Source organism: Gouania willdenowi, chromosome 24 (genome assembly GCF_900634775.1).
Source record: "Gouania willdenowi chromosome 24, fGouWil2.1, whole genome shotgun sequence".
Taxonomy (NCBI): domain Eukaryota; kingdom Metazoa; phylum Chordata; class Actinopteri; order Blenniiformes; family Gobiesocidae; genus Gouania; species Gouania willdenowi.
The window spans coordinates 14,605,325-14,620,161 of NC_041066.1; the positions used below are offsets into that span (position 1 = coordinate 14,605,325).

The following is a 14,837-nucleotide window of genomic DNA, read 5'->3' on the forward strand; positions in this document are numbered from 1 at the left end:
CACTACTTTTAAGGATCTTGTGATAGCCTTATTTCAAAAAAAAAATTCTGAACTTTTTCAAATTTTATGCCTTACTATAGCCTTACCTCTGATTTTGGGTGTTTGTCACTTTTTTCTAATATTTTATGCCTTACTGCATTTTCATCCCAGTTTAAGTGTGCACATCATATTTGCACTAGTTTTAAGGTTCTTGTGATAGCCTTATCTCAGAATTTATTTTTTTTGAAGTTTTTCAAATTTTATGCCTTACTATAGCCTTACCTCCGATTTGGGATGTTTGTCACTTTTTTCTCATATTTCATGCCTTACTGCATTTTCATCGCCGTTTAAGTGTGCACATCATATTTGCACTAGTGTTAAGGTTCTTGTGATAGCCTTATCTCAGAAAAAAAATTCTAAAGTTTATAAAATTTTATGCCTTACTATAGCCTTACCTCTGATTTTGGGTGTTTGTCACTTTTTTCTCATTTTTCATGCCTTACGGCATTTTCATCGACGTTTAAGTGTGCACATCATAATTGCACTAGTTTTAAGGTTCTTGTGATAGCCTTATCTCAGAATTTTTTTTTTTTAAGTTTTTCAAATTTTATGCCTTACTATAGCCTTACCTCCGATTTGGGGTGTTTGTCACTTTTTTCTCATATTTCATGCCTTACTGCATTTTCATCGCAGTTTAAGTGTGCACATCGTATTTGCACTACTTTTAAGGATCTTGTGATAGCCTTATCTCAGAAAAAAAATTCTGAACTTTTTCAAATTTTGAATTTTGAATTTTGAATATTTCATGCCTTACTGCATTTTCATCGCAGTTTAAGTGTGCACATCATAATTGCACTAGTTTTAAGGTTCTTGTGATAGCCTTATCTCAGAATTTTTTTTTTTTAAGTTTTTCAAATTTTATGCCTTACTATAGCCTTACCTCCGATTTGGGGTGTTTGTCACTTTTTTCTCATATTTCATGCCTTACTGCATTTTCATCGCAGTTTAAGTGTGCACATCGTATTTGCACTACTTTTAAGGATCTTGTGATAGCCTTATCTCAGAAAAAAAATTCTGAACTTTTTCAAATTTTATGCCTTACTATAGCCTTACCTCTGATTTTGGGTGTTTGTCACTTTTTTCTCATTTTTCATGCCTTACTGCATTTTCATCGCCGTTTAAGTGTGCACATCATATTTGCACTAGTTTTAAGGTTCTTGTGATAGCCTTATCTCAGAAAAAAAATTCTGAAGTTTTTCAAATTTTATGCCTTACTATAGCCTTACCTCTGTGTTTGTCACTTTTTTCTCATTTTTCAAGCCTTACTGCAGTTTCATCGCAGTTTAAGTGTGCACATCATATTTGCACTAGTTTTAAGGTTCTTGTGATAGCCTTGTCTCAGAATTTTTTTTTTAAGTTTTTCAAATTTTATGCCTTACTATAGCCTTAACCTCCGATTTGGGGTGTTTGTCACTTTTTTCTCATATTTCATGCCTTACTGCATTTTCATCGCCGTTTAAGTGTGCACATCGTATTTGCACTACTTTTAAGGATCTTGTGATAGCCTTATCTCAGAAAAAAAATTCTGAACTTTTTCAAATTTTGAATTTTGAATTTTGAATATTTCATGCCTTACTGCATTTTCATCGCAGTTTAAGTGTGCACATCATAATTGCACTAGTTTTAAGGTTCTTGTGATAGCCTTATCTCAGAATTTTTTTTTTTTAAGTTTTTCAAATTTTATGCCTTACTATAGCCTTACCTCCGATTTGGGGTGTTTGTCACTTTTTTCTCATATTTCATGCCTTACTGCATTTTCATCGCAGTTTAAGTGTGCACATCGTATTTGCACTACTTTTAAGGATCTTGTGATAGCCTTATCTCAGAAAAAAAATTCTGAACTTTTTCAAATTTTATGCCTTACTATAGCCTTACCTCTGATTTTGGGTGTTTGTCACTTTTTTCTCATTTTTCATGCCTTACTGCATTTTCATCGCCGTTTAAGTGTGCACATCATATTTGCACTAGTTTTAAGGTTCTTGTGATAGCCTTATCTCAGAAAAAAAATTCTGAAGTTTTTCAAATTTTATGCCTTACTATAGCCTTACCTCTGTGTTTGTCACTTTTTTCTCATTTTTCAAGCCTTACTGCAGTTTCATCGCAGTTTAAGTGTGCACATCATATTTGCACTAGTTTTAAGGTTCTTGTGATAGCCTTGTCTCAGAATTTTTTTTTTTAAGTTTTTCAAATTTTATGCCTTACTATAGCCTTAACCTCCGATTTGGGGTGTTTGTCACTTTTTTCTCATATTTCATGCCTTACTGCATTTTCATCGCCGTTTAAGTGTGCACATCATATTTGCACTAGTTTTAAGGTTCTTGTGATAGCCTTATCTCAAAAAAAAAATTCTAAAGTTTTTCAAATTTTATGCCTTACTAGCCTTACCTCTGATTTTGGGTGTTTGTCACTTTTTTCTAATATTTTATGTCTTACTGCATTTTCATCCCAGTTTAAGTGTGCACATCATATTTGCACTAGTTTTAAGGTTCTTGTGATAGCCTTATCTCAGAAAAAAAAATTCTGAAGTTTTTCAAATTTTATGCCTTACTATAGCCTTACCTCTGTGTTTGTCACTTTTTTCTCATTTTTCAAGCCTTACTGCAGTTTCATCGCAGTTTAAGTGTGCACATCATATTTGCACTAGTTTTAAGGTTCTTGTGATAGCCTTATCTCAGAATTTTTTTTTTTAAGTTTTTCAAATTTTATGCCTTACTATAGCCTTAACCTCCGATTTGGGGTGTTTGTCACTTTTTTCTCATATTTCATGCCTTACTGCATTTTCATCGCCGTTTAAGTGTGCACATCATATTTGCACTAGTTTTAAGGTTCTTGTGATAGCCTTATCTCAGAAATTTTTTTTGAAGTTTTTCAAATTTTATGCCTTACTATAGCCTTACCTCTGATTTTGGGTGTTTGTCACTTTTTTCTCATTTTTCATGCCTTACTGCATTTTCAACACCGTTTAAGTGTGCACATCATATTTATACTAGTTTTAAGGTTCATGTGATAGCCTTATCTCAGAAAAAAAATTCTAAAGTTTATCAAATTTTATGCCTTACCTCTGATTTTGGATGTTTGTCACTTTTTTCTCATATTTCATGCCTTACTGCATTTTCATCGCAGTTTAAGTGTGCACATCATATTTGCAATGGTTTTTAGGTTCTTGCGATAACCTTATCTCAGAAAGAAAAAAAAAAAAACTTTCAGCTCACCTGTTACTCATGCTCTTTCAGCTACACAGTGTTTTGCACTTATGGGATTTGAACCACTGCTCTGTCGTGGACAGTGACCCAATGTCCCTGGCTACCAAACACTCATCCACTACACCATAAGTTCTTGATTTTTGATGATTTGTGATCGTGACATATTTTACTTTTAGGGAATTTGAGTTGAAAAATGTTACAGATTATATGTTGTCACGTGCTGAATCTAATGGAACAATGGGAATTGAACCTAAGCTCCACTGTATCAGAGGCATAGCTCGACACATTACCCTAAAGCTCCTCTTGCACCTCGCACTTTTCGTCGTGTTTTAACTTTTAATTTGGAGCATGAAACTTTAAAACTGTGTGTATAGGTTTGTTAATGAAATCGTTCCCTAGATCTTCCAGGTGAATGAATATTGTACCTCCACTTTACCCACCACACTATGTGTCCACATTATAGCTTCATGAGTCATTGGGTATTTGAATTTTACATTTGAGGATATTAGCTAAAACTTCAGTTGTGCTCACAATGAGTTTTGAACCAAAGTTTGACAAGTTAGAGAAGCAGTTCTCACAGGGTGAGCTAAACTCTGCTACATGCTTTACCTTTTTGTGTTCACATTTTATTTAAGCTAGTTTTAAGGTTCTTGTGATAGCCTTATCTCAGAAAAAAAAGTCTGAACTTTTTCAAATTTTATGCCTTACTATATAGCCTTACCTCTGATTTTGGGTGTTTGTCACTTTTTTCTAATATTTTATGCCTTACTGCATTTTCATCCCAGTTTAAGTGTGCACATCATATTTGCACTAGTTTTAAGGTTCTTGTGATAGCCTCATCTCAGAAATTTTTTTTTGAAGTTTTTCAAATTTTATGCCTTACTATAGCCTTACCTCCGATTTGGGGTGTTTGTCACTTTTTTCTCATATTTCATGCCTTACTGCATTTTCATCGCAGTTTAAGTGTTCACATCGTATTTGCACAAGTTTTAAGGTTCTTGTGATAGCCTTATCTCAGAAAAAAAATTCTGAACTTTTTCAAATTTTATGCCTTACTATAGCCTTACCTCTGATTTTGGGTGTTTGTCACTTTTTTCTCATTTTTCATGCCTCATTGCATTTTCATTGCAGTGAAGTGTGCATATCATATTTGCACTACTTTTTAGGGTCATCCGATAGCCCTGTCTCAGAAAAAAAAATTCTGAAGTTTTTCAAATTTTATGCCTTATTATAGCCTTACCTCTGATTTTGGGTGTTTGTCACTTTTTTCTAATATTTTATGCCTTACTGCATTTTCATCCCAGTTTCAGTGTGCACATCGTATTTGCACTACTTTTAAGGATCTTGTGATAGCCTTATCTCAGAAAAAAAAATCTGAAGTTTGCACTAGTTTTAAGGTTCTTGTGATAGCCTTATCTCAGAAAAAAAATTCTGAAGTTTTTCAAATTTTATGCCTTACTATAGCCTTACCTCTGAATTTGGGTGTTTGTCACTTTATTCTAATATTTTATGCCTTACTGCATTTTCATCCCAGTTTAAGTGTGCACATCATATTTGCACTAGTTTTAAGGTTCTTGTGATAGCCTTATCTCAGAAATTTTTTTTTGAAGTTTTTCAAACTTTATGCCTTACTATAGCCTTACCTCTGAATTTGGGTGTTTGTCACTTTTTTCTCATATTTCATGCCTTACTGCATTTTCATCGCAGTTTAAGTGTGCACATCATATTTGCACTAATTTTAAGGTTTTTGCAATGGTTTTTAGGTTCTTGCGATAACCTTATCTCAGAAAGAAAAAAAAAAAACTTTTAGCTCACCTGTTATTCATGCTCTTTCAGCTACACAGTGTTTTGCACTTAAGGGATTTGAACCACTGCTCTGTCGTGGACAGTGACCCAATGTCCCTGGCTACCAAACACTCATCCACTACACCATAAGTTCTTGATTTTTGATGATTTGTGATCGTGACATATTTTACTTTTAGGGAATTTGAGTTGAAAAATGTTACAGATTATATGTTGTCACGTGCTGAATCTAATGGAACAATGGGAATTGAACCCAAGCTCCACTGTATCAGAGGCATAGCTCGACACATTACCCTAAAGCTCCTCTTGCACCTGGCACTTTTCGTCGTGTTTTAACTTTTAATTTGGAGCATGAAACTTTAAAACTGTGTGTATAGGTTTGTTAATGAAATCATACCCTAGATCTTCCAGGTGAATGAATATTGTACCTCCACTTTACCCACCACACTATGTGTCCACATTATAGCTTCATGAGTCATTGGGTATTTGAATTTTACATTTGTGGATATTAGCTAAAACTTCAGTTGTGCTCACAATGAGTTTTGAACCAAAGTTTGACGAGTTAGAGAAGCAGTTCTCACAGGGTGAGCTAAACTCTGCTACATGCTTTACCTTTTTGTGTTCACATTTTATTTACGCTAGTTTTAAGGTTCTTGTGATAGCCTTATCTCAGAAAAAAAATTCTGAAGTTTTTCAAATTTTATGCCTTACTATAGCCTTACCTCTGATTTTGGGTGTTTGTCACTTTTTTCCAATATTTTATGCCTTACTGCATTTTCATCCCAGTTTAAGTGTGCACATCATATTTGCACTAGTTTTAAGGTTCTTGTGATAGCCTTTTCTCAGAAAAAAAATTCTGAACCTTTTCAAATTTTATGCCTTACTATAGCCTTACCTCCGATTTGGGGTGTTTGTCACTTTTTTCTCATATTTCATGCCTTACTGCATTTTCATCGCAGTTTAAGTGTGCACATCGTATTTGCACTACTTTTAAGGATCTTGTGATAGCCTTATTTCAAAAAAAAAATTCTGAACTTTTTCAAATTTTATGCCTTACTATAGCCTTACCTCTGATTTTGGGTGTTTGTCACTTTTTTCTAATATTTTATGCCTTACTGCATTTTCATCCCAGTTTAAGTGTGCACATCATATTTGCACTAGTTTTAAGGTTCTTGTGATAGCCTTATCTCAGAATTTATTTTTTTTGAAGTTTTTCAAATTTTATGCCTTACTATAGCCTTACCTCCGATTTGGGGTGTTTGTCACTTTTTTCTCATATTTCATGCCTTACTGCATTTTCATCGCCGTTTAAGTGTGCACATCATATTTGCACTAGTTTTAAGGTTCTTGTGATAGCCTTATCTCAGAAAAAAAATTCTGAAATTTTTCAAATTTTATGCCTTACTATAGCCTTACCTCTGATTTTGGGTGTTTGTCACTTTTTTCTAATATTTTATGCCTTACTGCATTTTCATCCCAGTTTAAGTGTGCACATCATATTTGCACTAGTTTTAAGGTTCTTGTGATAGCCTTATCTCAGAATTTTTTTTTTGAAGTTTTTCAAATTTTATGCCTTACCTCTGATTTTGGGTGTTTGTCACTTTTTTCTAATATTTTATGCCTTACTGCATTTTCATCCCAGTTTAAGTGTGCACATCATATTTGCACTAGTTTTAAGGTTCTTGTGATAGCCTTATCTCAGAAAAAAAAGTCTGAAGTTTTTCAAATTTTATGCCTTACTATAGCCTTACCTCTGATTTTGGGTGTTTGTCACTTTTTTCTAATATTTTATGCCTTACTGCATTTTCATCCCAGTTTAAGTGTGCACATCATATTTGCACTAGTTTTAAGGTTCTTGTGATAGCCTTTTCTCAGAAAAAAAATTCTGAACCTTTTCAAATTTTATGCCTTACTATAGCCTTACCTCCGATTTGGGGTGTTTGTCACTTTTTTCTCATATTTCATGCCTTACTGCATTTTCATCGCAGTTTAAGTGTGCACATCGTATTTGCACTACTTTTAAGGATCTTGTGATAGCCTTATTTCAAAAAAAAAATTCGGAACTTTTTCAAATTTTATGCCTTACTATAGCCTTACCTCTGATTTTGGGTGTTTGTCACTTTTTTCTAATATTTTATGCCTTACTGCATTTTCATTGCAGTTTAAGTGTGCACATCATATTTGCACTAGTTTTAAGGTTCTTGTGATAGCCTTATCTCAGAAAAAAAATTCTGAAGTTTTTCAAATTTTATGCCTCACTATAGCCTTACCTCTGATTTTGGATGTTTGTCACTTTTTTCTCTTTTTTCAAGCCTTACTGCAGTTTCATTGCAGTTAAAGTGTGCACATCATATTTGCACTAGTTTTAAAGTTCTTGTGATAGCCTTATCTCAGAAAAAAATTTCTGAACTTTTTCAAATTTTATGCCTTACTATAGCCTTACCTCTGAATTTGGGTGTTTGTCACTTTTTTCTCATTTTTCATGCCTTACTGCATTTTCATCGCCGTTTAAGTGTGCACATCATATTTGCACTAGTTTTAAGGTTCTTGTGATAGCCTCATCTCAGAAATTTTTTTTTGAAGTTTTTCAAATTGTATGCCTTACTATAGCCTTAACCTCCGATTTGGGGTGTTAGTCACTTTTTTCTCATATTTCATGCCTTACTGCATTTTCATCACAGTTTAAGTGTGCACATCATATTTGCACTAGTTTTAAGGTTCTTGTGATAGCCTTATCTCAGAATTTTTTTTTTTAAGTTTTTCAAATTTTATGCCTTACTATAGCCTTACCTCCGATTTGGGGTGTTTGTCACTTTTTTCTCTTATTTCATGCCTTACTGCATTTTCATCGCCGTTTAAGTGTGCACATCATATTTGCACTAGTGTTAAGGTTCTTGTGATAGCCTTATCTCAGAAAAAAAATTCTAAAGTTTATAAAATTTTATGCCTTACTATAGCCTTACCTCTGATTTTGGGTGTTTGTCACTTTTTTCTCATTTTTCATGCCTTACGGCATTTTCATCGACGTTTAAGTGTGCACATCATAATTGCACTAGTTTTAAGGTTCTTGTGATAGCCTTATCTCAGAATTTTTTTTTTTTAATTTTTTCAATTTTTATGCCTTACTATAGCCTTACCTCCGATTTGGGGTGTTTGTCACTTTTTTCTCATATTTCATGCCTTACTGCATTTTCATCGCAGTTTAAGTGTGCACATCGTATTTGCACTACTTTTAAGGATCTTGTGATAGCCTTATCTCAGAAAAAAAATTCTGAACTTTTTCAAATTTTGAATTTTGAATTTTGAATATTTCATGCCTTACTGCATTTTCATCGCAGTTTAAGTGTGCACATCATAATTGCACTAGTTTTAAGGTTCTTGTGATAGCCTTATCTCAGAATTTTTTTTTTTTAATTTTTTCAATTTTTATGCCTTGCTATAGCCTTACCTCCGATTTGGGGTGTTTGTCACTTTTTTCTCATATTTCATGCCTTACTGCATTTTCATCGCAGTTTAAGTGTGCACATCGTATTTGCACTACTTTTAAGGATCTTGTGATAGCCTTATCTCAGAAAAAAAATTCTGAACTTTTTCAAATTTTATGCCTTACTATAGCCTTACCTCTGATTTTGGGTGTTTGTCACTTTTTTCTCATTTTTCATGCCTTACTGCATTTTCATCGCCGTTTAAGTGTGCACATCATATTTGCACTAGTTTTAAGGTTCTTGTGATAGCCTTATCTCAGAAAAAAAATTCTGAAGTTTTTCAAATTTTATGCCTTACTATAGCCTTACCTCTGTGTTTGTCACTTTTTTCTCATTTTTCAAGCCTTACTGCAGTTTCATCGCAGTTTAAGTGTGCACATCATATTTGCACTAGTTTTAAGGTTCTTGTGATAGCCTTGTCTCAGAATTTTTTTTTTTAAGTTTTTCAAATTTTATGCCTTACTATAGCCTTAACCTCCGATTTGGGGTGTTTGTCACTTTTTTCTCATATTTCATGCCTTACTGCATTTTCATCGCCGTTTAAGTGTGCACATCATATTTGCACTAGTTTTAAGGTTCTTGTGATAGCCTTATCTCAAAAAAAAAATTCTAAAGTTTTTCAAATTTTATGCCTTACTAGCCTTACCTCTGATTTTGGGTGTTTGTCACTTTTTTCTAATATTTTATGTCTTACTGCATTTTCATCCCAGTTTAAGTGTGCACATCATATTTGCACTAGTTTTAAGGTTCTTGTGATAGCCTTATCTCAGAAAAAAAAATTCTGAAGTTTTTCAAATTTTATGCCTTACTATAGCCTTACCTCTGTGTTTGTCACTTTTTTCTCATTTTTCAAGCCTTACTGCAGTTTCATCGCAGTTTAAGTGTGCACATCATATTTGCACTAGTTTTAAGGTTCTTGTGATAGCCTTGTCTCAGAATTTTTTTTTTTAAGTTTTTCAAATTTTATGCCTTACTATAGCCTTAACCTCCGATTTGGGGTGTTTGTCACTTTTTTCTCATATTTCATGCCTTACTGCATTTTCATCGCCGTTTAAGTGTGCACATCATATTTGCACTAGTTTTAAGGTTCTTGTGATAGCCTTATCTCAAAAAAAAATTCTAAAGTTTTTCAAATTTTATGCCTTACTAGCCTTACCTCTGATTTTGGGTGTTTGTCACTTTTTTCTAATATTTTATGTCTTACTGCATTTTCATCCCAGTTTAAGTGTGCACATCATATTTGCACTAGTTTTAAGGTTCTTGTGATAGCCTTATCTCAGAAAAAAAAATTCTGAAGTTTTTCAAATTTTATGCCTTACTATAGCCTTACCTCTGTGTTTGTCACTTTTTTCTCATTTTTCAAGCCTTACTGCATTTTCTTCGCAGTTTAAGTGTGCACATCGCATTTGCACTAGTTTTAAGGTTCTTGTGATAGCCTTATCTCAGAAAAAAAATTCTAAAGTTTATCCAATTTTATGCCTTACTATAGCCTTACCTCTGATTTTGGGTGTTTGTCACTTTTTTCTTATATTTCATGCCTTACTGCATTTTCATTGCAGGTTAAGTGTGCACATCATATTTGCACAAGTTTTAAGGTTCTTGTGATAGCCTTATCTCAGAAAAAAAATTCTGAAGTTTTTCAAATTTTATGCCTTTGAAAAGGCATAGATTTTTTTTTTGGGTGTTTGGGTGTTTGTCACTTTTTTCTCATTTTTCAAGCCTTACTGCATTTTTATCACAGTTTAAATGTGCACATCATATTTGCACTAGTTTTAAGGTTCTTGTGATAGCCTTAACTCTGGAACAAAATTCAGAAGTTTTTTAATTTTTATTACTATAGCTTTACCTCTAATTTTGGGTGTTTGTCAGTTTTTTCTCATTTTTAGTTTTGTACTTTTTTCTTCTTTTTCATGCCTCACCGCATTTTCACTACAGTTTAAGTGTGCACATCATATTTGCACTAGTTTTCAGGGTCTTGTGATAGCCTTATTAAAAAAAAAAATATTGCAAATTTCACCTTTCTTATCTCAGACAGAAATTTCACTTTTCCATTTTCATGCGTTAAAAGCCTTACCTCCGACTTTGGCTGTTTTCCACATTTTTCATATTTTTAATGCCTTAGGCTACTGCATTTTCACCCAAGTTTAGGTGTGCTCATTATATTTAAACTAGTTTTTAGGGTCTTATGATATCTCATAAAAAAATCCAAAAATGTTTTTTTCCCATTTGTATGCCTTACTATAGAATCGAAGAATAGAACAGAATAGAATCATTTTATTGTAATTGCACAAGTAAACAACAAAATTGCACATGCCCCTCCCAACAACATTCAACTACACTTCAAAGATTCAAGCCAAACTGACAGAATCATCACAAAAACAACATAAACAAGTTCATCAGTATAAAAGTGCATCAGTCTAAAAGTGCATGGCAATGGCCTTATCTCAGAAAGACATTCCAAATTTATTCCATTTTTTATGCCTTACCTCTGACTTTAGGTGTTTTCCACATTTTAATCATTTTTCAAGCTTTACTGCATTTTTATCCCAGTTCAATTGTCCGCATTATATTTCCACTGGTTTTCAGGGTTTTATGCCAATTACATGCCAGTTACAATTACAGAGTCAAATATATGAACTCAAATAAGATTACAAAAGCAACAGATTTTTTTTCACATACAATAACAATTATAATTATGTCGTAATTATGTTGTAAATAATGATCAATTACACGTTTACAATTACAACCAACCCTGCTGTAAGCCCATGAGCACTTAAATGCATCCTCTGGCTCTGCACTGCTGCTGCTCACTGCTCCTCAGAGATAAAATAACATCATGTATGTTGTAATATGTGTACGTAATGTAAAGTAGAGAGGTTACTATACCTGCGGGGTGTAGGGCGGGCTTGGTTGGGACGGAGGGTGATGGTAGGGCGAGGGTTTGTAATGATGGAAGATTGGAGGGTACGGTAAGTGTGCTGGGGGATAGCCGGGCGGCTTGGAGTGGCTCTGAGGTAGCTTTAGTGGCCCTCGAAGGTAGGAATCACCAATAGCACCTGGGGGACAATCCTCACGGGATGGACGCTCATAGTCAACCTGGAGGTGAGAAGAGAATGATGGCAACTCAGGTCAAAAAGCCTCTAGGAGTTGGATTTACTATTAAACTGAGATTAGAAATTAATAATAGTCTAAAAGTTTTAAACAAATAAAATCAGTGTGTGGATGAAAGTTTGTGCGTCATTCCTGCTTTTGGAACTAGCTGAATTGAATGAAATGCCACAGCACTGTGGAAAGTGGAACGCTTGGCAGTCTCCCATTCATGTACTCATCAAGCAGAGCCCTGCTTAGCGTCTGAGATCTGACGAGATCAGCCAATGACTGGCAGATATGTCCACATATGCTATCACCTCTGAAATTTGGGTGTTTTTTAATTTTGTATGCGTTATGATAGCCTTATCTGAGAATTATTTTTTTTCGTCATTTTTATTCCTTACTATAGCTTTATCTCAGTATTTTTTATTAAATCTTTTCTATTTTATGCCTTACTATATAGCCCAGGGATCTGCAACCTTTACTCTCAAAGGAGCCATTTTGCCTCATCTCACCTGGATTAAAGTCCTCCTGGAGCCGGAAAAAAAACCTTCTCAATGAAGACAATACAGTGAATGAAATTCTATACCGTTAAAATGACATAGAATAATGCTTGATTTCATGATTTGATTTATATTAATCATGTAAATGGCAACTTAAAAACAGATTAAAATAAAATGAAATAAATTAACATCAAGAAAAAACAACTAAACAGTATCTTCCATCTTCAAATTCTTACACATCTCAGTTTACATGAACACAATGTTATATAAAGAAGATTATTTTTAGTTAATGTATTTAAAGGGCCACAAAAAGTAACTTGAAGTTTGATAACACATGATCATGTGATCAACACATGCTAATTTCTCATTTCTTGCCACACATAAAACATGCATATTTAACCTGCACATTAATGGTTAAATTAATCTGTTCCCACACTATTAAAATCTCTATTTTCTTCCAGAATAGTGTTTTTGTTGGTTTAGTTATTTACCAGGGATTTAAAACTTAAGGTTAGCCACAGGTGCAGGAAAGTTGATGGTCTGTAGATGTTGCAGGAAGTGAAGTAGGAAGGTGCTGAGTCATTGCACAACGTGATTTATTTTTAGGTTAACAAATTGTTATATCTTGATTTTATTTATCATTAATCAATAATAGCCTCTGTTGGAAAATAACAACTCTTTATTTCAATAGGTTTTCTTTAAAGCTATAGGGAGCCATTGCAAAAGAGTCAAAGAGCCACATGAGGCTCCAGAGCCGCAGGTTGCAGACCCCTGATATAGCCTTAGCTCCGTGTTTGAGTGTTTTTCATATTTTATACATTTTGTTGGATCTAATGATAGCCTTATCTCAGAAAAAAAAAAAAAAAGTTTCCATTTTTATGCCTTTTTATAGCTTTATCTCGGACAGAAAATATCTCTATCTCAGAATTATTTTGGGGAAATTTTTACATTTTTATGCCTTAGCCTTATCTCAGAAAACAAATTACATTTTTTTCCCACTTTCATGCCTTACTATAGCCTTATCTCAGAAAAAAAAATGTTGTTTTTATACAACACAAAATCAACACCGTAAGTCATAAATGCAATGGTCAGTTTGCTTGTTTTCCTACAGTTCTATTTATACCTAAAAAATGTCTTAGTTTATGAGAAAAGAGCTGCGCGTGACTATCAGAACCTCATAATTGTTTCTCAGCAGCTCCATTCCAGTGAGCTTTGAGATCTGAGACAAAGCTGCTGTCTAAGAAACACCAAAGTCTCCATTGTTAACACATAAACACTACTAAGTTAAAGAATGTGGTGGAGAACACAAAGACTTATTGACTCAATTCAAAAGGCATACGAGGTTGAACACCAAACACATTCTGACACGAGCTGATTTCACAGCTCATTATGTTTGGATTCAGCAAGTCACCACATTTATCGACCTTATTTCAAAAACAGTCATGTCCACATACAGTGAATAGTTGTTTTTTGATTATTTTTTTTTTCCACCGGTATTTCAAATTTCCAGAATAACAGATTAAAGTAAATAAACAATTCTACTGCAACATGCACAAATGCTCGCCTTTACTCCATATAATACTGTATATTCATCCAAGCTTCACTCATTATCATGCTAAACTAGGCTAATCAGTTAAAGCCAGGACTTTAATGGGTGTGCTTGTAATTCCCTTAAAACAAACAATTTAAAAGAAATTTGGTTGTTACTAGGTTTTTAGTTTTAGTTCTTACAGAAACTACTCATTTTTTATTTTATTTTTTATTATTTCTATTATTTCTGAACTACACCAAAAAAGAAAAATAATGATTTACAATAGGGGAGAAATATTACATGTGGTTGCAATTGAAGCTTCCATTACTCTGCAAAGACCAAATTAAATGTGCGTTTTCACATCTTTAATAATAATTTAAAAAAAAAGAATACAACCACAATATTTTAATCTTCCTTAAATTCTAGAATTGCCCTTTTTATTTACTGTTTCTCTTTCTTTTGCAGGCGTCCACACACCCATGTTGAGACAGGGTCAGGGGGAGGAGCCTGATGAGTTGGGATGGTGTATAATTACACGCCATGAACTCTGCTAATCAATCACTCTGAGGCAGGTGTGTATGTATGTGTGTGTGCGGGGGGGGGTTTTCTGGGAGGCCGTGTCCCTGTATCGTTGGCCGGCGCCGCTAGCTGGCTGTCAGCCAAGGGTCTCCTGATCCATGTTGGTTAAACGCGCATTAATCTGAGTTTGGCAGGGTAATCAACAACCTAACTCAACTGTGAAATTGAATTCCACGGTGGAACATCGTGGGGCCAGTTTTATGCTAAGGCTGCAGAAAGGGAAAGTGCCACAACATCAATTTGTCACTGAGAGCTGCGGCACTGAGTTCACACTTAGCACAAAACACACAGGCAGTAGAGAGAGAGAGAGCCAGTGCAGGGATGTATTGGAGCTGTCTAATGTTACTGCCGGCTCTCGACAACAGCGGGGTAGGAGGGAAGGAGGATTTACTACAGTAGTGCTCGTGGGCCGAATGAGCGAACGTGAAGAAAAGCTACAGAGTGAATGAGCGGGGAGAAAAGTGAGAAAGAGAGAGAGGCAGTTTTATTACAAGGTCCATGCATCAAGGAGAATAGTGATTGTTAAGCTGCCAGGTGACTCCTTGTTCTTCTCTCCAAACCACTGCTGCAAAACCTCTCAGCTCGACAGTAAAAAAAAAAACAG

At 34.3% G+C, this 14,837-nt stretch overlaps 1 protein-coding gene across 5 annotated transcripts in view; it reads right to left on the bottom strand.

The window, feature by feature from the left end:
• The window catches only part of pak5 (p21 protein (Cdc42/Rac)-activated kinase 5), a 100,828-nt gene that overhangs the window by 22,139 nt on the left and 63,852 nt on the right, over nucleotides 1–14,837 (bottom strand). For all 5 annotated transcript variants that reach the window (XM_028439913.1, XM_028439912.1, XM_028439914.1 and 2 more), the window contains one exon: nucleotides 11,417–11,626. In XM_028439913.1, coding sequence (XP_028295714.1) covers nucleotides 11,417–11,626 — 210 coding nt within the window. The remainder of the gene's footprint in view (nucleotides 1–11,416; nucleotides 11,627–14,837) is intronic.